Below are 25,595 nucleotides of genomic sequence, written 5' to 3' on the forward strand. Positions count from 1 at the left end.
TGGCGTTGAGGCGACTTTTACGGAGATTGACGACGGTCTGAAGGAGCCGGGGCAAGGGACTTGGCTGGTAGAATGATCGACTTGGACGTCTTGATGACCGAAGGGAGGATTTAGCATGCTTAGACGTATCTCCAGTGTTCAGCCGAGCATCCTGAGGAGAGGTTTCTTCTCGGGCTCCGCGAAAGTCTGTCCTGCAGGGCCAAGCCTTTTTAGAAGTGCCTTCTCCGGCTTCCAGATGAAGAGTTTCAGACGATCAGTACGAGCCTTCAGTGCTCTGAGGGTGGAATGAATGTGCCGTTCCCTCAGGCAAAGGAGGCAAACCTTGTGGCAATAAGTCTTCGCATTTTGGTGCCACAAGGATGACATTGATTGAAAAGTGGGGGAGAGTGCTCCCTCCCCCTGGGTCATGTGACCGCTGGGCGGGAAGGCTGCATGCCCCGAGGGGAGGGGGAGCACTCTCACTTTTGTTTTTGCTAGAAGCTGACAAATCTTATCTGTGGCTGGCTTGCGCCTGCGCTGTCCCAATGTGGGACTGCATAGAAGCCACGCAGATGAACATCGCTTTAAAAGGGTTTTTGGATGTCACGGCTTAAAAATGGTTGGAAGACGTCTTCACAGCTAAAGAGGCCAAACAAAGTGTGAACAGTATTTTTTATAACAGTTTCAAACTCTTAATACATCGGTGGGAATACATAGAAAGTGCGAACAGTATTTTTTATAACATTTTCAAACTCTTAATACCTCGCTGGGAATACCTAGTGCGGTAACAGCCACTGATGGACCGTTACTAAGATTTTTACACAATATCCTGGGAACTCCGAGATGTGTGGCAGGAATAGTTTTGAGAGCTGTGATTGGGGAGATGTCTTTTGAAGCAAAGGCCTGGTGGAGAGGGTCCAATCTGAAAATTAGGATGTTGAAATTGAATTTAGAATCAAGTCTTCTTGGATTTGTTATGCTGTATCATCATCTAATGAAGGGCCAGAGGGTATCCGATCCTGCAGAACATTCTGAAAACCAATTGGATCCATAAGCCTCTGCGGGCGAGCATAAATCTGTTTGCCGCCTCTGCAGGTGGAAGGGGGGAATTGGTAAACCCAACTGGGCCTGCCTTCAGGGCAAAATGGTCTGACCATGGCACATTATCTGCAGAAATCGGGCCAACGTCCACAAGGCAGTCCTAAACAAAGTTGTACCCTTCTTAGTTTATGGGTTCTAACTGTGACTGGATCGCTGTTAGTCTCCATGCTCTTATCCCCTCCAGGGGATTACAGTAAAGTGCTTAGTCCTGGACAGAACAAAAATTAATTTATTCATCTGGGTGGAGGCTGAATAGACACCAAAAGAACTCATAAAAATAAAACAAACAAACATTGGCACCTTCCTTAACATCAGCTCCAAAGGGGGGGGGGAATCTGCACTTAACAATTTCCCTTGAATTGGGAGTACTGGAATAGAACAGCAGCAAAGACACCTGGCAGAAAATACAATTTTGTCATTTTCATCCTATAAACCAATGTCAGTTTCCCTTTCAAAGCCACTGGGGGTATAAAAAAAACTACCTGTAACACTAATAGTTTTACAAAAATAAAAAGACAGAGTTGTGTGCGGGGGGGGGGGGGAGAGGAATGAAATTGTACAAGGAAATAGACCTCATTAAGGTGGTGGATTATATAACACATGACATGAACACATGAAGCTGCCTTATACTGAATCAGACCCTTGGTCCATCCAAGTCAGTATTGTCTACTCAGACTGGCAGCGGCTCTCCAGGGTCTCAGGCAGGGGTCTTTCACATTACCTATCTGCCTAGTCCCTTTAATTGGAGGTGCCGGGGATAGAACCTGGAACCTTCTGCATGCCAAGCAGATGCTTTACCAATGAGCCACAGCCCCTTGTAGAAGACATAAAATTGTAGGAGACATAAAAAGGAATCATTGCAATTACCCAAACCCCTTCTCTCAAATGTTTTATTATAAACTATTGGGATATGATTACGATCCAAGAAGAAAACATAAAACAGTTCACTGTAGCGGCCAGTGTTTTTAAAAAAAATCTGAAAAGTTATACTCATTCTTAAATTTGGGGTCCACTGATTTTTTTCCCTTACTGAGTTTCCCTTACTGAATTTTAAGCAGTTGAGCAGGCTCATAATGCCACCTGGAGGACACAAATAGCATGTACACCAAGCAATATTTCCACCATAATAAACCTGTGCATTATTTATCAGACAGATGCAATAAACAAAGCTAAAGTATTTTATTAATAATTTATTGTCAGTAAGAAAGACTGGCTAATGATAGATTTCAGTAAAAACCTTTACAAGACCGTTGCATCACAAATATACAGACACTATAAAAACTGTGCCAAGGTGGTTTTGGTTCTAAACAGGTATGCGGTGGGCCCCCAAAGTACTTTTCAGTTAAGGAAAAGTGTATATTGTTCCAAGTACAGAAAGCTATGTAAGACATTGCCAGGTTTTTCTGTCCAGAAAAGTATCAGATACCTTGTACAACTGGAAATTATGTACACTTAGAAATGATTACACTGAAATCTATAAATGAGATGCCAAACACCTGTGCGAACAAACAAATTAAAATACAGTGAATTCCTGAATGTAATAAAACCCAGGGGTGCACTTGGTTTAATGGCACACTAAACACCACTAGAATCAGTGGGAAACAAATCTGCAAAGTATCTACAAAATCTAGTGAAAACTATCGAAATCAAAACTGTACATAACATTTACAAAAAGAGATAAGAAAAATGATTTTTTGGGGGGAACTATATAAATACATTTATCATGCTAAAATGAGGAAGTGGTACGTGTTTTGCTTCATTTCTTTAACATAGACAATGTAAGTACCAAAAAAACAAAACAAAAAAAAACACACACACTTTCAGGAATGGCACAGCCAATGGGAGACCTGTAATCAGTTAAATCTGCAGGCGGTCGAGAAATGGGAAAAAACTGGTTAATATGTTGAAATGAGCTGCTAGATCCAGTGCAGCCATGCCAGTCTTAGCTCACTGAAACAGAAGCACTCAAGCACTGCCGCAAACAAGGGAAAAAAAATAAGCTCTCCAAGATTGCTCTAGAATCTTTTTTTTTTTTTAAAGTTCATTAACATCCAGGCACTTTTTGTTGAGGAAGGTTGTCAGACTTCTGTGTGGTGCTGATGCTCGAGCGGAGGAATGACCACATCTTCAAAATGTCCATCGTCTCCACTCTCATAGTCACTCATCATCACCTCGGACTCCATTTCACAGCATGCCGACACATCAGAGCACGAAGCCGTGGAAGCATACACAGACATGGACATGTTGTCTAGAGGGAGTGCTTCAAAGTCTCTACTGTACCCTACCGTGTACGGGACATAGGGTTCTCTGTAACTACCGGAGACTCCGCTGGTTGTGTTCTGAGGTTCCAACCGGTCCGAGGGATAGTGATGGGGTAGGTACTGGTTGAGGTTGAACCTCTGCCGGCTCCTTGCAGAGGACCCCAAGCTACCCACAGCAGAGATGTCCCTGGGTTGCTGCATTGAGTCAAACTGATCACTGTACTCCGGTGGTAATGGTGGGAGGTCATCGGGCACCGGGAAGTCGTCTGGTGGAGGCGGAAAGTCACTTTCAATGTCGTAGCCTCCAGGGTAGTAGTCTGCATCAATGGAGTTTGGATCTGTGTACAGGGGTGCAGGCTCCTCCACCACCTCGTAAGTTGGATACTCCTGTATGCCAGGAAGTTGGACACTTGGCATCCAGTCGGAGGTATCCCAGTGATACCCTGCAGAGTGAACATTAAACAGAAAAATAAGAAAACAAGTTTCAGTATCTCATCCTCGACACACTCTCAATATTAAAAACAACAGCAGCAGTAGCAATACATAGCGGCTACGAACAACACAACCACCAGTGATCAGATTATACCTGATCTTGTCCCCAAGGTTAACAAAGACATCGAAGGTTACAACTGCAAGTTCAGCGTGCCATGCAGCAGATAATTCATTCTATCATCCATGCCTGGGCTAGCTGTATTTTCAACATACCTCACTCTAAAGTGAGAGGAGCTGCAATTCACTTAAGGAATCAGCTGGCAGAAAATCATTCTTTTCGTGGAAGAAGCATCTCTAAGAGTCTCTCTTGTGTCACCTAAAGAGCTGGTGGGTGATGACTAGTATCACTGAAATAGTTAAACTGTGGAACTCCCTGCCCCAGAATGTGCTGATGGCTGCCAACTTGGAAGGCTTTAAGAGGGGAGCGGACATGTTCATGGAGGAGAGGGGTACTCATGGCTGCTAGTAAAAATGGATACTAGTCATAATGCATACCTGTTCTCTCCATGCCTATTATATTAGGTGCTTTGGAACACAGCCAGGACAATGCTGCTGCAGTTGTCTTGTTTGTGGGCTTCCTAGAGGCACCTGGTTGGCCACTGTGTGAACAGACTGCAGTTCTTGATGGACCTTGGTCTGATCCAGCATGGCTTTTCTTATGTTCTTAAATGGCTTGCCCTTTTGCCCGACTGTAGCCACTTCTAATGCCCCATATATCCATCCAAAGAAAGGTAAGGATCAATCCTAAGTATGCTTGGAAGTAAGCCCCCCCCCCCCCAGTTCAAAAAGGTATTCAGGACTGAAGCCTTACTCCATTGACATGAATGGTGCTTAATATGTACATGATTAACTTAGTTCCATTGGTTTTAATGGGATTGAGGAACAGCTAATTCCCTCTGGATTGGGACAAGTAAATTTACAGTCCTCCAACTGGTAAGGAACCATTTTACTATAAAAGTCATTAATGCCTTTAATTGCTGCCCATCAGCTCAACAGTTAATTTTTATAACACAATCCTGCAAAAAAAAAGACAATTGAACATTTGGTGATTAAAAAGGACCATTAGTAAAAAACGTTCCAGCATTCAAAAGTGAAGAACAACAACTCCCACCACATTAAGTTACTCATGCACAAGTAGCAGAATTATGTTGTGTTGTTGAACAAGGTATACATTGTTGCACTGAGGATAAAAGGAACGAACACTAGTTTCATGGATGATACATCACCACATTGCAAGCTTCTTAATTACTGTGAACAGACTGAGATAAGGGGGGATGTCTAGTAAACAGGCTGAAATTACTGCATACACTACACAAGGAACAAACAAGTGAGGGCAAGTTAGTGTGGAGGGCAAATATTAACAGAGACATTTAAGTGAGCATCAATGAACAACTGCATGCTGAAGTCACCTCTTGAATTGCTCAGGTCAGGAACAGCAAAAGATTCTTTAGGTGGCAAAGTGAAGAAAAAGGGAAGAAAAGATGCACAATTAGGAATCCAAACCATTCAAAACTAACATAAAAAGCCTAAACACAGTAGTAACTGAGATAGCAGCACTGACAAATACTCAAATGTGCCACTGCTTTCCCCCATTTCAACGGAGGAGAACTGATTTGAATTTACACTGGTGCAACCAAATTCAGTGAACAATACACAGAGAAGAATATTCTGTTTCCTAACTAACTGGATCAAATAGCTGTAAAGCTGAAGGGTGAAGTCCAAAGAGCTACGTTAGACATGCCAAAGGGCCAGTAAGACTTCTATGCTGGATTTTCAAGCTGCTTTTGACAGTCCCTTAGTCTTAAAGGGGGGGGGGGTCTACAATATTCCCTTGACTGCATGGAGTTGTGTGGTTCTTTGGGTCCTGGTTCAATGTGGCTCCTGGAAGATGACAGAGCCCACAAACCTTCTAAGGACACAACATGGTCCAAATGCTATGCACAGGGGAAAACACGCTTTAGAAGGATTTTGTGATTGAGCATTGTTTTGGTGCATACAATTCATTTTGTAGCATTGGGGCAAATTCTGGAATTACCTGCCTGTTGCTTAAAAAAAAAAATCTTAAAGAAATATGGATTAAAGAAATAATATGTTTGGAATATTATGCAAATTCATATATAGCTTATGCAAATTCATATATAGCTTATCAGTTGCACACCTATGACTCCAATGATTAAAATTTCAGTAACATAGATGAATTAACCTGTTATGCACTGATTAAAAGGAGGTTTTTTTAAAAAAAAGGAGTCCTGGCCTCCAATGGTTATGTTATGTTGCTGAAAATTTTTTTTGGACCAAAAGCTTTGTTTTAGGAGTGCACATAAACCTCTTGATTTTTCAAAGAATAAATGTGTTGAAGACACATTGACAGGTATTTTAGGTACTGATTCCCCATTCTGTGGCAGCACAAAATGCTCCCCTATGCTGCTATTGGCGGCGTGGGATACCGCCCAAGAATAGATTGGGAGGAAATCTGTCTCCTGTGGCAGCGAGGACTCAGTGAAGATGCCTCCTTTGCACCCTCAGAAATTCTACCCAGGTGCCAAGCCTCGATTATTGGGCAGAGTTTTCATTGAATTAATCATTCCTTTATTTAAAAGACCATTGTGTTGGGAAGTTTGCTTTTAGGATACCAGTTCCCTTTTTATCAGGGATCCTGTTCTCACTTCAAGTATGTTTCAAAGGTAGAGTGTCTGATTAATTTCAGTCAGTTTATGTGCATGTGTGTAAAGTGTGTCAAGTTGTAGCTGACTTATGATGAAATCAGCAAGGGACTGTCAAGGTGAGTGAGAAGCAGAGTCTGCAGAGTCTTCTTTAGTGGTCTCTCTTTCAAATACCGACCCTGCTTAGCTTCCAAAATCTGACAAGATTGGGCTATACCCATGCTGCCTTCCCTCCCCTATCAGTTTATAGCATCTGGGGGGAAAAAACACACACTAACATTATAGCTTAGGTTACAGAGTATGGATTCACTCCTGAGCTCTGAGGTATATAAAGTTTACATACACAGAAGGCCTGTGTTTTCACTGTCCCTTCCTTGACATGCTGGACTGAGCCATAGCCTTGTATGTGGAAGTAACAACGTAGCCATAAATCCTGATAGACGGTCACCAGCTTCAGGATGTGAAGTTTTTCCAGCCTGACCCTCTCATGGAATAATGACCTTTCCCCCAAGAAAGTTAGAATAACTTCTCTCTGTAGAGGAACTGCTTGTGGCATGTTGGTAAGAGGCCACCATACGTGGTGGTTTTAACTAGGTGGACAGTGATAACCCATAAATGAAGAACTACCACCCACTTGCAATCACTCAAATATTTTAAAATTAAGCCGCTACCACACAGTCAGCAGCCAGCTGCTTCCACCCACTAATACAGACAGATGTTCCAAGAATGTAACACCCAGAAGCCGATTTAAGGAGGTTGCTTCATGCTGGATGGACGAAACAGCTTTTTCAGTGCTTAAGAAGGACGAAGAGATACGAAGTGACTTTTGAGAGGGTGGTATTAGGAGACCCTCTGAAGACACTTAGGAGAAGGACTGAATCTGCCTTGCATTTTGAATGACTAGTACTTATAAAAAAATTGGAGTACTTTTAGAGTGCAATTCTAAACAATTACACTCTTCTAAGCCCTCCAATTTCATCAGATTTAGAAGGGTGCAATTCTGCTTAGGATTGTAGTGTTAGATGCTCATAGCAATTCTGAGAGCCAGTGACTCTATTGTGTGTTTGCCATCAAGTCACAGCTGACTTATGGCGACCCCATAGGGTTTTCAAGGCAAGAGACGTTCAGAAGTCACCCTTCCAAATTGTAACCAGGACTGACCCTGCTTAACTTCCAAGATCTGATGAGATCAGGTTAGCCTGGGGCTATCTAGGTCAGAGCTTAAGTGACTCTATTACACAGATGAAACGCCTGATCTTGGATGCACATCCTACTACACATGCATACACCATAAACAAATAAGGTATTCTTTCTGCAGGTTTATCATCAAGGCATTTTGGGGGGCGGTTCATGTTTATGGCGGCCACCAGATGAGTCAGTTGTTTGGGAGTTGGATGATAGCTACCATGTGTCCCCAAGGTGTCTGTTGTGATCTGGAGCTATGAAGGTCACCTCTTTTCACATACGAGAGAACTGACGCCGAGACAGAATGGCTTACACAAAGCCAACTAATGCACATCTCCAGATCTAACCTGGAATAAGGATCACCCCCTTGTGACCCTCTGCTATGTGAGCCCCACTAATATGAACAAGAGTGCCACCAGGGCACAGCTGTGCTCTTGGGCTACAATGCTCATTAATTTCAATGGAACCTGTGCAAAGGCACGTTTCCAGGGAGTTGTGCTCAATGCTATTATTAACCTGAATGCTGTTTTGATGTTAGACTTTGGTCACACATGCGTGCAGAGGAAGCCTTTGGAAATCAAGCCAGATGGAAATGTATTTGACCATTATATTTGTTTGCACTTATGACCATAAAGCATGCTACTCATCTGTCACATTTCTAGTAACAAAGCAAATATTCTTACATTACCTCTAATTTATGAATATTTATTTATTACTAAAAGACAAATGCATGCAATGTCCCGGCAAGGAAATAAATAAAAGTGAAAACATATATAATATATACCTTCTTTTCCCACCGAGTCAACAACTGCATTGACAAGGTGTATTACAGTCACTAGGGAAGCTTGTAAAAAATATGGGAGGAGCAAATTAAAAAAAAAACACAGAAACCTATGATTAGCAGCAGTTCCAAACAGCACATAAAAACAAGCAAACAAAAATAATCATAACGCTTAAAGATCCTCTCATAACTATATACAGAGTAGTATCTGACACATTTCAATGGCTAGCATTCTTTTATGGTGTTATCCTCTATTAGCAGTGGTAACTAGATTGGCACCAGTGATACTCTATTTTGACTGCACAGAAATATTCAAAATCTCTGTCCCTCTGATGATTGTAAAGGTAAAAGGTAAAGGTCCCCTGTGCAAGCACCGGGTCATTCCTGACCCATGGGGTGATGTCACATCCTGACGTTTACTAGGGAGACTTTGTTTACGGGGTGGTTTGCCAGTGCCTTCCCCAGTCATCTTCATCTAACCCCCAGCAAGGGAAGGATGGAAGGCTGACTCAACCTTGAGCCGGCTACCTGAAACCAATTTCCGTCGGGATCGAACTCAGGTCGTGGGCAGAGCTTGGACTGCAGTACTGCAGCTTACCACACTGCACCACAGGGCTCCTCTGATGATTGTAGACCTCAAAAATACCTACAAAAATATGTAGCTCTATGGAGATGATCTACAAAGGTCACTGGGACTGCAAAGATACACATGCAGACAGAGCTGATGAACAAAAAGGCTATCTTCCTACTGTACTCTTGATGCCTGGGAATGGATTCTTGAATACTAAGCCCATGCATAATGTTTCAGTTGTAAATGACATGGATGTATGTATTTCAATGGTTGTTTTTCTCCTACATGGAAAATGGGAGCTAATCCTCTCCTGATTTCTGCTTCTCTGTGTATTATGAAGAAAGGCATTGATTTAAAGGGGCACTCACCATTCACAACTGAGACACTGTGCATGCATTTTAATTTTTATGAGAAAAAAAGCAAAGTGTGAATCCACTCTCAATGAAAAGTTGCATAGATTATCCTCAAGTCTACTGATAAAAGAAATGTATTTTAAAGGACTGCAGGTGGTAAATTAAAATACGTTAAATCCAGATGTCCTGTCTCAATTCTGAAAACAGAATGTTTTACGAAACCCTTGACTCCTAAAAGCAGCTGCTGTCTATCACCTGCTTGCCTGTGAGCACCTACTCCTCTCAGTCGTGGGCCGAGCTGCTGGAATGCTCACAAACATTTTAATTTCTGAAAGGAAAAGGTTAACCCAAAGAATGCTGACAAAAATGCAGCTTCTATGAGACCAATCTGGCTGGGGAAAGGCTCCCAAAAGACCTGAGACCAGGAGATGTGCTCTGTTTGCAGGATGGATGGAAGATGTAAATAACTTAGGTAAACACCTTTTGAAGGTGTTATAGAACAAACTAGCCAAAGGCAGGAAGACAGCAGAGGCAGGAGAAGGAAGCTGAGAAGCAGGTTTGTGGGAAGGGGAAGCAGGGGAAAAAACAAGGAGATCACATGAGAAGTTAAGGGCAGGCTAAAGGCAAAGCAAACAAAATTTCACACAGAGCCCAGTGATAGGAGAGGCTGTTTATTACTAGAGAGAAATGAAAGATAGGAAAGTGAACAGACAGGTAATGCAGCTGGAGAGCCAGGAGAAACAAAAGCAGGGGAACTATTTGAAATAATTAGCCAAACTGTCTCCTGCAATCCTCTAGTGAGAACCAACAAGCTACATGTGGTTGGATCCAGTGAAAAACCTCCACTGATGGAAGGAATTTCCATTAGAAGTGTGGGATTTCTTTGCCTTCCCCCTTCTGCTGCAGCCAAAACACCCCAGAAATACTTCTCCAGGGGCACGGGGGGCCAGCAGGGGGTGGGAGTCAGAGATCTGCAGTGTGAGGGAGGGATCAGTAAAAAATCCCCCCCGCCATCGCCAATGGAAATTTCCCATTGGATCCGACCCTGTGTATGTGTGTAAAGTGCCTTCAAGTCGCAGCCGACCTATGGCGACGCCTTATGGGGTTTTCATGGCAAGAGACTAACAGAGGTGGTCTGCCAGTGCCTTCCTCTGCATAGCAACCCTGGTATTCCTTTGTGGTCTCCCATCCAAATACTAACCAGGGCTGACCCTGCTTAGCTTCCGAGATCGGGCTGTACCATGCTGTACCATGCTGCCTTCCCTCCTGGATCCAACCCTATCTACATGTTTATAGCTGAATAACACTTTATACTGTAACCATCAATTTTGACATTTACCATTTGCATTCCTTTCTTACCACAACACATCACACGAAGATATCTAGAACATCCGATGATACGTATGTGTTGCTACAATGTTAAAGGTAAGCATAGTTGGGAATGCTACTTTTATCGTGGTGCTCGCCCCCACTCCCATGAATAATAAAACCACTAAAACACATATACACACGCACATACACACACAACTTCATTTAAAGCGTTGGTGATCGTAAAACTTACTTTTTAAATTAAGTAATAAAAGGAAGTTTAAGGTTGAGGCCATAAACAAGTCAGAGCACTGAAATTAGTGGACAGGACATCTTAGCTTGAATATGAGCAGATTACTATGCATTTGGAGACTGCAGCCAATCGTTCTCCTAAATTTCAGCCTTTTTTGGGATAACGTTGTAAATAAAACCAGAAAAAATATATTTAAATGATGGTTTTGCACTAACTTAAACAGAACTATAACAAAATCAGGATAACAAGTAGAGAGAAAACAGCTCACTGAGCGTTTTGATGAGCCAAGGCCTGAACACAATTGTGTCCAAAATATTGTCGAAGGCTTTCACGGTCAGAGTTCAGGAAAGAAAATTCCAAGACCACGGTTACACAGCCCGGATAACCTACAAGAACCACAATTGTGTCCCTTTTACTGATTGCAGAATTAAGGTTTCTGAGTCTATAAGGTGGAATATTCTCCATGTACAGAGTTCCAACATACATCTGCTCATCGTGGCATAAGGCAGACAGTGACTCGGTTACTGCAGAAGTCCTGTTGGACCAACTTCCTTCATTACTAATATAGTCAGACTTACAAGCCAGCCCCCTCATACTCTGCTTTCACTCAGTATTGCTCTGATCCATATGGGAGCTGAGGCAGCAGCAAAAGGGGGAAAAAAAGGAAACAAGTGAAGCTGTAATCCAGTTTTAGACATTTTAAAACCTTACTTCATGCCAAGCCCCTAATATTTACAACTCAATTACAAATATTTACAAAGATATATATATAAATAAAGCATCGGAATGCAATTAACATCACAGGAAATGTTAAATATTAACAATTACTGGTCTATATGCTGGTAAAGAGCCAGCCCATGAAATCTGCCAATTGCATGGTACATTTGCATAGAAATGTCGACCGATACTCGAAATGTTAGCATGAGGCAGGCAGGCAGGGATGCAGTGCAATAATAAAGGGTGTTCTGTGTTTACCTACCATTGTCATCACACGATTCGGACTGGAAGGAGCTAAGGGACTGAACCTCAGACAAGCTTTCTCTAGTACTGTAAGGCTGAGACACCTTTTCTTCCAAGGGCTTCTTTGAAAGGCAGGAATCAAGATCTACCACTTTAGCTACAAGAAAGAAAGTAAACAAAAAATAAGGTGATACTTGAAGAGTAAACAAAAAAATCCCCTTAAAACTGTTACTGTAAATATGGAAAAAAAACCGTAAAATTATAGTGACCTTAAAAGAAGAATGTTAGTTGAACCAGACTCAGCCTTTTGGCTAAGATCAAGGGTAGTGTAGTCAAATTATTTCTGAGTCAACAACAGGTAAAAGAAATACAATGCTACTTGTATATGCAAATGACTACTGATGGTGCTTGATTTTGCATAGAATCTTAGAGTTTGAAGGGTCCACCAGGGTCATCTAGTCCAACCCCCTGCACAATGCAGGAAATTCACAACTACCTCCTCCCCCACACCCCCAGTGACCCCTATTCCAAACCCAGAAGTTGCCCAAGATGCCCTCCCTCTCATGATCTGCCTAAGGTCATAGAATCAGCACTGCTGACAGATGACCATCTAGCCTCTGCTTAAAAACCTCCAGGGAAGGAGACCCCACTACCTCCCAGGGAAGCCTGTTCTACTGAGGAACCACTCTGTTAGAAAATTCTTCTTAATGTTTAGATGGAAACTCTTTTGATTTAATTTCAACCCGCTGGTTCTGGTCCGAACCTTCTGAGGCAACAGAAAACAACTCGGCACCCTCCTCTAGATGACAGCCCTTCATGTTCTTGAAGATGGTTATCATATCACCTCTCAGTCTTCACCTCTTCAGGCTAAACATACCCAGCTCCTTCAACCTTTCCTCATAGGACTTGGTCTCCAGACCCCTCACCATCTTTGTTGCCCTTCTTTGGACACGTTCCAGCTTGTCTACATCCTTTTTAAATTGCGGTGCCCAAAATGGAACACAATACTCTAGGTGAGCTGAACCAGCCAAATTACTTATGAGTCAATACCAGGTAAAAGAAATACCATGCTACTTGTATATGCAAATGACCACTGAAGGCACTTGGTTTTGCATCTTGCCATTTTCACCACCCGCTTCAAAGCAAACATCTCTGCCAAAGTACACTGAATCCAAAAAGGAGGAGATGGCTTACTGTCATAGTCAAAATCCCAGCTGGGCTTCTGTATGGAGTCACTGTCCGATGGAGAGTTAGATGGAGGTGGTGGCGGCAAATTAGGGGCTACGCTACAGACCGCCACTGCTTTCCTATGGCCATGTACAGAATCGGGATTAAAAGTACTGAACTCTGGATGCTCTGGAATAGTGGATCCCTCAAAAGAGTTCCTGTCCAGATTGTTCCTTGAATCGCTTGGAATGCTTGGAGTATACGAAATGGGACGAACGGGCACCTGGGGTGGAATGTCAGAATAAATGTTCTTGTTCAGTTTTGAATCAAAGTATGGTCTTTGTAAGAAAGGCGTTGTTGTTCCCAGGTGTTTGTCTTCAGGTTCTGGCTGGTTTTTCTTCTTTCTTCTCCTGATTATTTGGCGGCAGGCAACAAAAAGCCCAACCAGTATGAAGACTCCCACTATGAAAACGATAATTCCAATGACTTCTGCCAAACCAATGTTCCAAGAGGTTGAAACGTATTTATTAAGGATGTCAGCACAATGTTTTCCTCCAAATCCATGGCTACAATTACAGTGATAGGCACCGTATGTGTTCTCACAGAGGGCACCGTTCTGGCAGGGGCTTTCTATGCATTCATCAACATCAGTCAGACACCTGGAGTAAACAGAAAGATCAGTGGTATAGTGACTATTGGTGCCATCTTAATGTTTTACAAATGTGCTCTGACAAATACAAAGAATGGAGGAATATTGTAGCAAGATTACACACATGGTTGAATCTAGCCAGTTTTTTTCACTCACTCTCACTCAATTCCCCTCCGTACTACAGCCTCCATCCCATATGGCTTTTGTCTATGCAGTACATAGGAACATAAGAAAGGCCCTGCTGGATCAGACCAAGGCCCATCAAGTCCAGCAGTCTGTTCACACAGTGGCCAACCGGGTGCCTCTAGGAAGCCACAGATGACTGAAGCAGCACCGTCCTGCCTGTGTTCCACCGCACCCAATATAACAGGCATGCTCCTCTGATACTAGAGAGAATAGGTATGCAGCATGACTAGTATCCATTCTAACTAATAGCCATGAATACCCCTTTCCTCCATGAATATGTCCACTCCCCTCTTAAAGCTGGCAGCCATCACCACATCCTGGGGCAGGGAGTTCCACAATTTAACTATGTGTTGTGTGAAAAAATACTTCCTTTTATCTGTTTTGAATCTCTCACCCTCCAGCTTCAGCAGATGACCCCGCGTTCGAGTATTATGTACCCATGATCCTTAGCACAATGTTTTCAGTGGTCAAAGCAAGGGAACCTCATCACCTATTTTTTTTGCCAAAGGATAAGCTGGTTGGATCCAACCCATATTTGACCACAGTAAGTATAGTATTTTTGTATGTCAGATGACTATGTCATATACTAGGGGTAAGTGGACTTCTGTGCTTTGTGCCCTGGTAGGGGTTTATCCCTGTTTTCTTTGCATAATCTGTATATGGCAAAACACTGTTATTCCTATTTATACAGACAGCAAATGGAGGCTGGAATTCAATTGCACTGATTCTCAAATAGTAGCTTGGGTCCCAAAATTGGGTCAAAATTCTCATGCGGGTGGGTCACGAGGCCATGAGGAGGAAGAGAGTGAGCCAGAAGATACTCTGGCAGGCAGCCTTTGCCTCTGCAGAAAGTACAAAACAGCAATGACTTATGGCTGGTCACTTATTGGTATATAATTAAAAATGCTAAACATGAAAAATAAAACATAAACTTGTCTAACGTATACTGATGTGAGATTCAGGGAGGGGAAAGTAGCTTGGTTTCTTTGAAAAGGGCCCCCAAAACTAAAATAAGTTTAAAAGTAGCTCTTATTTCATTGTGAGAACAAACAACAACAAATCTTTCCATTGCCCGTTAGGAGATGTCTTGCCCTGGTGGCTCTTTTCTTTCCACAGCGGCTGAGGGGTCGCTGGCTGAGAGCCCCGCTTCCCAGGCGGCAGGCAATGAAGCATCATTGAAGGCAACCCTTCACACTGAGTGCAGACATGGCTGACATAGAACTCTACTCTGGCCCACAGTGGCTCAGAAATTCAGAACATTTCCAAGCCTTCAGAATTCAAGAAGATGGCTTCCTGCTTCTTGAGAGGGCTTTGTTTTGAGAAACCAATGATAAATTGGGGGGGGGGTGCAAAAGCAAAAGAAGGAAGCCAAACGTATGAAAAACAACAACTTGTGACTATGGTTATTTCAAATTATCTGCAGAAATGTTACTCAGTTGAAAAGTGTCACTCAAAGCTACCCTGTTTGTTTCTGTTTCAAAATGAAAGGTTTATATTCCAATAAGTCTATGTTCTTCCTTCTGGACTATAGAATGATCATAACATGTGTTGAAAAATGAAAGCAAGGCTTTAAAGCAGATCCTAGTTTTTTTGCTTTGCTTCATACTGTGTTCCATTATAACAATATGATGGCTGATGTAATATGGTATAATGCAATAAAGGCTGATATAATCTGGTGTAATAGCCTGGTATAATCCATAAACATCTGTAACACATTTCAAAAAGCGAAGCCTTAAAGCCTTGCCTTGATTGATCTACAAAACCCAAACCCCATATATATTTATATATTTATTTGTTTATATTTATTTATATTTATTTATTTATTCGTTTTAAATACAACTTCATCTCCCAGACCTCTCTTATTTTAGCAAAACAAAACAGAAGCCCAGCGGCACCTAACATCATTTAGTCCTGTATGAGCTTTTCCAGACAGAGCTTGCTTCTTTAGACAAATGGTTTTGTTTTGCTACAATGGACTAAAACGACCACCCCACTGGAACTATTCTATTTTATCAACCTGTTGTGATGCTAACTTTTGAAAAACATTATGAATACATAATGACCAACCTTTCTCCATGAAAACCTGATTCACATTCGCAAACAGGCCCGTCTAAGCTATCGATACATTTGCCACTGTTTTTACATGGGTTGTCTTTGCAATATGGACCAATCTGACACCTGGAAAAGAAAAAGATCTCATGAATGGTCTATATCAGGGATGTCAAACTAATTTGTTACGAGGGCCGGATATGGTCAGGCCGGGCCATGGCTTGCCGACCCAGAGCAGGGTGAGGGTGGCTGCCTCGGCTGGTGAGCCCACAGCAGGCTCACCAGCCCAGATTGGGACTGGGGGGGGGCTGCCTCATGGGCCAGATAAGAGCTCTCAAGGGGCTGGATCCAGCCCGGGGGCCGTATGTTTGACACCCCTGGTCTATATCATAAGTACCATTTAGTCTCAGCTATGACCTTGGATACAGTCAAGTTCTACTTGTCTCCAGTCTCTCTAACATGCCCAATGACTCATAGGATCAGGCCCCCTGGGTTGACACAGTAGCAGAAGACATAACGGGCATGCCATACATTAGTGAGGGGGAATCTGGGTTTGACACTCAGAAGCATGCTTGGTAGGTGGACACAGCCAAATCCCTAAGAAGTATTTGCACATGATAGACATGAGAGCAAGCACAAGCCTATCTCCACTTGTTGGCTGCCCTTTATGCCATCATATGAATGCTTAAACCATTTTTGAGATCCACTTTACAAACGAATATCTTAATCAGCTCAACAAATGCATGAGCAAAAAGGAACATTCATAGAAGAGATATTCTGAAAACATCTGGGAAAGATGACTGTAGATGAAAACCTGCCTTAACAGTAAACAAAGGTCTTTTATGCATGGGCTGGCTCTCCCTGCTTGGACCTGGGTTCATCGCACATTAAAGTAACCTGGATTGGGGGAAACTGTATGCATTGGCTTGAATGATCAGGGATGAAACTGTGTGCTAATCGAACCATGAATACAGAAAAAACACTCTCCCAAGCTCAAATCAAGTCCCACCCCTTTAAATGCTGCTCTGTAATTGGCTTACCTCGCAGTGCTCCCCATGAGAGAAGATTTCCTTCCCCCCAAACCCAACTGCTGCATAAAAAAAGCATTTTAAGAACAAAAATCGGAGCAATTTGAAAGAAGGGGGGAAGAAATCCAAGCCTCGTTTTAAAAAAGCCTTTCTTTTGCTCAGAAAGAGCTCCGAGGTAGCAGGAAGCACTTGAATCCCCGCCTCTTTACACACTGCTTTGTGACTGGCTGTGAGAGAAGCCAATGTTCTGTTTTCCCCTGCATGCTGCTTTGAAGAAGGGATTGGAAAAGGGTGGGGCATGATGGCGAGGGGAAGCTCAATCCGAGAACAGAGTATGCATGCTCTGTGATTCCAGAATAAGCCAGGATGAATGGTTTAATTTGTGACAGAAGAGGAATGGGAAAAGCCGGGTTTGTTTTGCGTTGAAACAGTGTTGAGCTTCCAAGGAATGAGATATCATGCATACTGAAAAATTTGATCCTGGCTGAAACGGGGAATAAAAGAGGTTAAAGTGACCATGCATAAAACACCAAAGAAGCTATACCTTTGACCTGTGTACAGTCCTCTGCACTGACAGATGAAATCACTGTTAAGAGGAATGCAGGTGCCACCATAGAGACATGGATTGGAAGCACATGGGTTGACGCTGACATCACAGTGTGTGCCTGTGTACAAAGTTGTACACTTACAATCATAACCTACAATGAAAACAAAACGTCATAAAACTACCCGCTATTTTTCATAACATGGAAAGGACAGTCTATGATATTTTCCTTCAACCTAACCCTAACGAAAGGCTACCATAACATATCCTGATTATCCAATAACACAGTACAAAAGCTCTCGTGGGTCACTCAGGTGTTTGAAAGGAACCGGGTAATTTTCTTTCTACCTTTGTCAAAGGCTGCAAACAGCCAAACTGTTGCAACTGCGCAATCCTAGGGGTGGAGGTGGTTAAGAAGCGCCCGAGGACGGAGCGGCCACGCCACCTTCAGAGCAGCTTCCTGGTCCGAAAAAGGAAGGCAAAAAGGTAAGTTCAACAAAATCCTGTGAAACTCCTCAATAGGGTTTCATGGGGCTACGCCTGCCTTTTTGCAGCGTAACTCGCCACCAGCTAAAGGGGATATTTCCCAGGCTGAAAGGGCTTTGGGATCTGACTATAGCAAGCTCCATCCTCGGGAATGCCCCCTTTGAGGCCGGCACAAGCTCTTGTGGCTTGTGCTGCTGTGCTGCTTTCCGGGTACAGCATAAGTGGCCTAGCACCAACGTCTGTGCAACTTTAGGCCAGCACAAGTGGCACTAATGTCGGCGCTGGGGTTATGTCGGCTCCTAAACCGCTGCCCCTGTTAGGATCGGGCTGTAAGTTGCAATAAGGCAGGTGACTGATGTAAGTAGCAAACAGCTCCCTAAAATTAATTAATAGTAGCAGTAGTCATTTCAGCAACTACCATATTTCCATAATTGAAAGACTATATTTTGCTCATTTAATTAATTTCAATCCTGGTTTGAAATAAAGGATTGAAATAAAGAGGGTTTACAACATTAAAAGTAGTAGATATAACATGAAGGGCCTTTGCAGTAGCAAATACAACAACACAAGCCTTTATTGGCATATAAAAAGGAAGACTATACATTAGGATAAATCCGAGTACAAATAAATAAAATTGGATAAAACCATCCCAAATCAGCCATTCATGATACCTGATTGCTAACTGTAAGAACCTTGCAACTGATTCAATTATTTTGGGGTTTTGCGCGGTCATAAGATAGGATGCCCTGATTTCATCAGAAAGCCATTCCCTGTTTACAAACAGCAGGTCAATGATTGGGATTGGCGACAAGCATAAAAGCAACAATTAAAAAGGACACGCAGAAGGGATTCAATTTCACCATTCCCGCAAGGGCAAACTCTATCCACAAATGGGATTTTATTAAATCTTCCATATAGCAAGGCAGAGGGTAGTGCATTTAGCCTGACAAGCATATATGCTCTACTGTTGCGATGCAGTCAGACAAGTAAAGTATAGTGCTATATGTTGTCTATTTGGCCAAGGCTCCCAACTCAAGGGGGAGCATCTACTACTTCAATGGCTTCTAAGTTCCTGCATTTCAATGTCTATAAGTCTACATCTGATCACATCAAACACTGACTTTTCTGTGAGGCAATACAGGAAATCTAAAGGAGAAGAAGAGGAAAAAGAAGGAAGAAAAAGAAGGAAGAAGAAGAGTTGGTTTTTATATGCCAACTTTCTCTACCACTTAAGGGAGACTCAAACCAGCTTACAATCACCTTCCCTTCCCCTCCTCACAACAGACACCCTGTGAGGTAGGTGAGGCTGAGAGAGCTCTAACAGAACTGTAACTTGCCCAAGGTCACCCAGCTGGCTTCATGTGTAGGAGTGGAGAAACCAACCCAGTTCACCAGATTAGCATCCGCCGCTCATGTGTAGGAGTGGGGAATCAAACCCGGTTCTCCAGATCAGACTCCACCGCTCCAAACCACCGCTCTTAACCACTACACCTACTGATCTAATTTTTTTCTCAATATGTCTTATCCATATGGATGATTGAGATTCTAAACAGTATGAAGAAGAAAACTCACCTCCAGCGAGCAGTGGACTACAAATGCCCCCATTCTGGCACGGGCTGCTTGAACAATCCCCTGTGGTAGTCAGTAAACATCCAGGAGACACACCCACAGATTCTTCCATGTGAGCATAACTCCGTGGCTTGCTGTTTAGGGGCAACTCTTGGCCATTAAGTACAATGGAATCCATGCAGCCTCTGAAGCCATTGCTAACCTGCGGGCTCCTTCCATGCCTTGTGCCCTGCTGTCGAATGTGGCCACCAAAAAATACATAGTTGTCCAGGTTCAGTGTCCTTAAAGTACCAGGAGCTATACCAGATGCTGTGTGCACCCTGTCTAAGATCAGCTTGGCATAGTTTCCATCGACTTCAAGAGACACCGAATGCCATTGGCCGTCGTTGATTTGAATGCTCTGCACAGACACAATACCATGACCACTTCCACAGTCAAATTTATACTGCAGCCTTCCATGGTGGATCTAAGCACAGAAGAAAATAAGCAATTAATGAACACATTACTGACTCTACTAGCAGTAGTATCCCTGTGCAATGTTATCCCAAATTGCCTGCTACCATGGAGAAAGGCGCCTAAGACATGCAAACTGGAACCCCTTTGCTTCCATAGTCATCACCTGGTGATGCTGGATGAGATGTGCGCTCTAAGCTATATCTTAATAGTGGCTGCCAAGGGCAGCCATGTGCCCCCTCACAAGGGACCATCGACTGTATGAGAACTCTGTGGGAAAACTACAGAACCAACGCAGTATGGACTAGGATCAGGAGACCTGGGTTCCCATTTCCACACTGCCATGTAAGTTGCTGGGGGAACTTGGGCCAGTCACTCTCTCTCAGCCTAGCCTACTTCACAGGGAGGATAAAATGAGGGAAAGGAGAACTATGGATCCTGCTTTGCTCCTTGTGGAGGATGGGTGAGATAAAAATGCAATAGACAAATAGAGAAGACAGAAAACTAACCATCATCTAGCCCTCAAAATTTATCACACATGTGCAGGGAAGCTTTCAACTATGTTCCTTCTTCCATTAGTAGAAGAAGGAGGGTTGGTTTTTATAAGCTGACTTTCTCTACATTTTTTAGGAGAATCAAACCAGCTTTCAATCTCCTTCCCTTCCTCTCCCCACAACAGACGCCTTGTGAGGTAGGTGGGGCTAAGAAAGTTCTGAAAGAACTGTGACTAGCCCAAGGTCACCCCACTGGCTTCATGTATAGGAGTGGGGAAACTAACCCGGTTCACCAGATTAGAGACCGCCGCTCATGGGGAGGAGTGGGGAATCGAACCCGGTTCTCCAGATTAGAGTCCACACTCTTAAGCACTACACCACGCTGACACCACGTAGGCTAAGTGACTTCTGGAATACTTTGTGAACATTCAAGAATCCAGGGATTTTATCTCAGAAAAAATGGCCGATACTTTAAACATGTATTTTCAACCTCCATTATGCCTAGTCATGTCTTCCTGTCTGGAACTTCCATCCATTTTCTCTCCATAATAGCTTTTCATAGTATTCCCTACTGTAATACTCTTGGGCAGATTTCCCTCTAAACAGTAAGCCGTTAAAAGAGTGCAAGTACAGCCTTAATATGCGAAACCGTGTCATGTATTTTACTAAATACTGTAGTCAAATATTGACTGTATCAAATATTGACTGACCTGCTCAATAGTGCCTGCCCTTATTATGCTTCAGTTTTAACCATTCCACACTGACTACCCTTTTAAAGCGAACCATTTTAAAACCTCCAATCTTTTACATAAAGATTAGCACATTATCTTGATACTTACAGGACAATGATTAGAACATTACCTTTAATACTTTGCAGGACAATGACTCAGCTCAAACCTAACCCCCTTCTGACTATATATTACTCTTCCTACACACTTGACGCTGAGAAACACTGTCCTTCAGTGTTACTCCTCTGAAGATGCCTGCCACAGCTTCTGGCGAAACATCAGGAAAGAAAATAACAAGACCACGGTCACACAGCCCGGATAACCTACAAGCACCAATGAACTCTGACCGTGAAAGCCTTCGACAATACTTTTACATAAACATTAAACTTTGGGGGGGGGGAACCAATAAGCTGTTTCCCGTGTAATTAAAAGGTTACGAGTATCGGAGGGGGGGGACAAACCTCTAAAATGCTATAGTCTGTTCCTCTGGCATACATGACGACTGCGTGGGCAGAATAGGTTCGGAGCCTCATGGTAAGCTTCATTTCTTCCTTGTTTTCATTTTCCGTGAGGCGATACTTAACATAGCTGCTTCCACTGAAAGTTACTGATGGGCCCACTGACGCTGTATTAAGGCAAAAAGAAAAGAAAGACATGTTTCAAACTCATGCTTCTCCCTGAGAAGGCTGAAGTCTCAGCCAAAAGGTATTAAGAAATACTCTCACCAGGGCACTGGGTCATACTGCTTCCATGACACACGCAAGTGTATGTTCCTTCTTGAGGATCCGCTATGCATTCCGTACCTTCCGGGCATGGGTTTCCTTCACATGCACTGCTCATGATGGGGCATCTACCTTCTGAAAAACAGACGGCAGAGCTTTGTTTTTACCCTCCTCTTTTCAAATGTGACAATTTTTAAAATCAGGGCTGTCAAAAGCTGAGGCCTTAATTTTCTTCAGGCACAACAGGTGAAAAAATAAATAAAAGATACCTGAGTTAAGTGGCTGACAAGGAAATAGGCCAGGCAGCAAGAAATCATGAGGGATATGGAATTGCTAAACTGCTATAATTTCGGCTCCTGCTAGGAGAATTGCTCACAGGACGTTCCGTTCCAGTTTTCTCCCCAACATGGATACTGCCATTTCATCTTGCTTCACTAAATCCACGTATACATTTTAACTGTTTTCATAACCCTTAAAACCAGTAATCTGGATTTTGAAGGTCATGCAATTTTACAACACCCCTCGAATGCTCTTCCTTAAAGGCTATGTTAAAGATTTCTTGTGGCAGAACTGCTGGCCATGAGGTCTCATCAGAAAATTAATAGTGTTATGTTAGTAAAAAAAAAAAAAAAAAAAAGGACATTCGAAGTGCTCATCAGCTGAATCCTAAGCAGTCTAAATCCACTGAAACCACTAGGTTTAGAAGGGTATAACTGTTTAATCAAATCAAGTCTGAACTGACCCTAGAAGCTAAAATGACTAAACTGAGGCTGTCGTATTTTGGCCACGTCATGAGACGTCAAGAGTCACTGGAAAAGACATAATAATATTAGTGGATGGCATGGCTATTTATGGTATGACAAAATCAAGATACAAGCATCATTTAGGAATCATATAATCAGGTCCTCTTTATTGCGTATTTGGATGAAATATAAACATATTTTGGAACCAGCAACACCGATGTGGATTTCACCGCAAGAAATGTTAACACTACGTCCACTTAGACCGGACAAATTTATAATCTACCAGGAATTAATTAAATGGGAGGGGAAAAATGTTCATTAAAGGAATTTCAATTTTTTAAAGAGGATCTACAATGGTTGCAATACTGTCAGATTAAATCAGTTTTTGTACAAGATATGAAAAATGGATTTTCTAAAGAAAAGTCCCCTTTCCACAAGATGTTATTAGATAACAATTTGAAACTGATCTCGAAAATGTATAATCTACTTTTAACAATATATTGTGAGCAGGAGACAATTAAACCAACTATGATCGATTGGGCTCAAAACATGGGACATGATATTGCTTTAAATAAATGGGAAAGACTATGGTCAAAGGATTTGAAAGGAATAAATGCGCAATCAATTCGAGAAAACATTTATAAAATGATGTATAGATGGTATTTAACACCTAAGAAGATTGCAAAGATATATAAAGTGACATCCCCTAAGTGTTGGAAATGTAATAAGGAAACTGGTTCCTTCTATCATATGTGGTGGACTTGTGATAAAGCTAAAGATTTTTGGGATATGATCTACAATGAATTGAGATTAATAGTACAAAAAAATATACCCAAAACACCAGAAATGATGCTATTAAGTATGATACCTGACGATTTGCTAATACAAAGAACTTTTTTGATCTATGCTACAACAGCTGCGAGACTGCTTTATGCAGCAAAATGGAAAGGGGCAGAAATTCCCGAGAAAAAAGACTGGATTGGGAAAATGTTTGAATTGGTGGAAATGGCAAAACTTACAGCCATTTTAAATGAAAAAGACAATGTTTGATTTTTAGGGGAATGGGAGGATTGGATGAAATATTGTGAATATGAATTAAAACTGGGGAAAATGGAAGAATACTTATTAATCTGATCTAGAGGACACAATTAATATTAAGTTTTATAAATTTTATATTAATAGAAGATGTTTTATGAAAGTTAAATGAATTTATGATAGTTAAGATCAGACCAATTACGATGGGATGAATACTTTATTAAGAGGCGGAGAGAGGTGATGGGGAAGTCATAAATTTTCCTTTAATTTGTTTTTTTTGTTATGAATTCAAGAAACCATAACAACATAGAGTTAGAATTTTAAATTTCATATTGCTTTTATTGTTGTTTACTATCATGGAAAATTTGTATTATAAAAACCAATAAAATTATTATAAAAAAAAAAAAGAGTCACTGGAAAAGACCGTCATGATAGGAAAAGTTGAGGGCAGCAGGAAAAGAGGAAGACCCAACAAGAGATGGATTGACTCAATAAAGGAAGCCACAGCCTTCAGTTTGCAAGATCTGAGCAAGGCTGTCAAAGACAGGACATTTTGGAGGACTTTCATTCATAGGGTCGCCATGAGTCGGAAGAGACTTGACGGCACTTAACACACACACAACTCTGTTTAGGATTGCAGGGTAGCTGTCGTAGCAGTTGACTAAAAGTTAACCCAGTCCCCAGTCATGTTACCCTCAACTTATGAACTCATTATGCTGAACAATAATAATTAATTATAACAATAAAGTCAAGTTGCAAGTGACTCATGGCGACACCTCATGGGCTTTTCAAGGCAACAGACGAGCGGAGGTGGTTTGCCATTGCCTTCCTCTGCCCAGCAACCCTGGACTTCCTCGGTTGTCTGCCAAACAAGTACTAACTATGGTCGACACTGCTTAACTTCCAAACTCTGGCTCGTCTGGGCTATTCAGGCTGCTCATTATGCTTAGCACTGGTTGTTAACATAACAAGGGGAAATGAAGTCGATTTCTATGTCTAATGCATATTAGGACTGGCACAGCATTAAACTGTCTGGTCAGATAATATCAATTTTCCGTTTAACTAACTGCCTATTATTTGATCCAGTCAAATAGTGTCAAATGTTCCATGAAGCCTGCTTAGCACATCCGGCCTCCAAAAATGGACTCCTGCTTTTAGCAGTTGCTATGAGTTTGCTTTACTGCAGTTGTAACTTTTTTTCTTTTTATAAAATGTATAATTATAGATTGATTCTAGAGTTCCAGGATAAAAGCAAAGAGGAGAAACCACATTTACTACTGCTGAAGTTTTCAAAACGGGTTGAGTATCCCTTACCCGGACCTCCGATATCCGGACTGATCCGAAAACCGAACCTTTTGAGCCGGCATGCAGGCATTACTCACAGGCCCTCAGCAGCACACCAGTTTGCCTTCTGATGGTTCAATGTACGCAAAATTATTTAAAATACTGTTTAAAATTACATTCATGCTATGTGTATAAAGTGTATATAAAACATAAATTAATTTCATGTTTAGACTGAAGTCTTATCCCCTATTTGTATTTGCAAATTTTCCAAAACATGGAAAGATCCTAAATACGGAGTCCGGATAAGGGATACGCAACCTGTAACTCCCTGGTTTTTTAAAGTTAATTTTGTTGTTACACAGACCACAACATCTAACACACCTGAAAATTATTAGAGTATCTTTTTGCTGTTCTAATAAAGCGAATACTTAAAAAAAAAATACTTGACTATTATTTAACTGCTATGTTGGCCAAATATTTTTTTTCACTAGTCAAATGGCTGTATTATACACTTAACTATTCAGTTCTCTTTTAAGTGTACTATACACTTA

At 42.0% G+C, this 25,595-nt stretch overlaps 1 protein-coding gene across 4 annotated transcripts in view; it reads right to left on the reverse strand.

Annotated features, from left to right (window-relative positions):
- Positions 1-2,886: 2,886 nt before the first annotated feature.
- Positions 2,887-25,595, reverse strand: part of FAT1 (FAT atypical cadherin 1) — a 172,318-nt gene continuing 149,609 nt past the window's right edge. Inside the window, exons 20-29 of one of the 4 annotated variants that reach the window (XM_056855429.1) lie at positions 21,986-22,117; positions 21,722-21,885; positions 19,589-20,051; positions 17,531-17,684; positions 15,977-16,087; positions 13,102-13,733; positions 11,927-12,064; positions 8,466-8,525; positions 5,243-5,278; positions 2,887-3,784 (exon numbers count right to left, since the gene is read on the reverse strand). In XM_056855429.1, the coding sequence (XP_056711407.1) occupies positions 3,159-3,784; positions 5,243-5,278; positions 8,466-8,525; positions 11,927-12,064; positions 13,102-13,733; positions 15,977-16,087; positions 17,531-17,684; positions 19,589-20,051; positions 21,722-21,885; positions 21,986-22,117 (2,516 nt within the window). In that variant the 3' untranslated portion in view covers positions 2,887-3,158. Of the gene's footprint in view, positions 3,785-5,242; positions 5,279-8,465; positions 8,526-11,525; positions 11,582-11,926; positions 12,065-13,101; positions 13,734-15,976; positions 16,088-17,530; positions 17,685-19,588; positions 20,052-21,721; positions 21,886-21,985; positions 22,118-25,595 lie in introns of those variants that run through there. The other 3 variants (XR_008933506.1, XM_056855430.1, XM_056855431.1) reach the window with 3 other exon arrangements.

This window comes from Euleptes europaea, chromosome 9 (assembly GCF_029931775.1).
Source record: "Euleptes europaea isolate rEulEur1 chromosome 9, rEulEur1.hap1, whole genome shotgun sequence".
Taxonomy (NCBI): Eukaryota; Metazoa; Chordata; class Lepidosauria; order Squamata; family Sphaerodactylidae; genus Euleptes; species Euleptes europaea.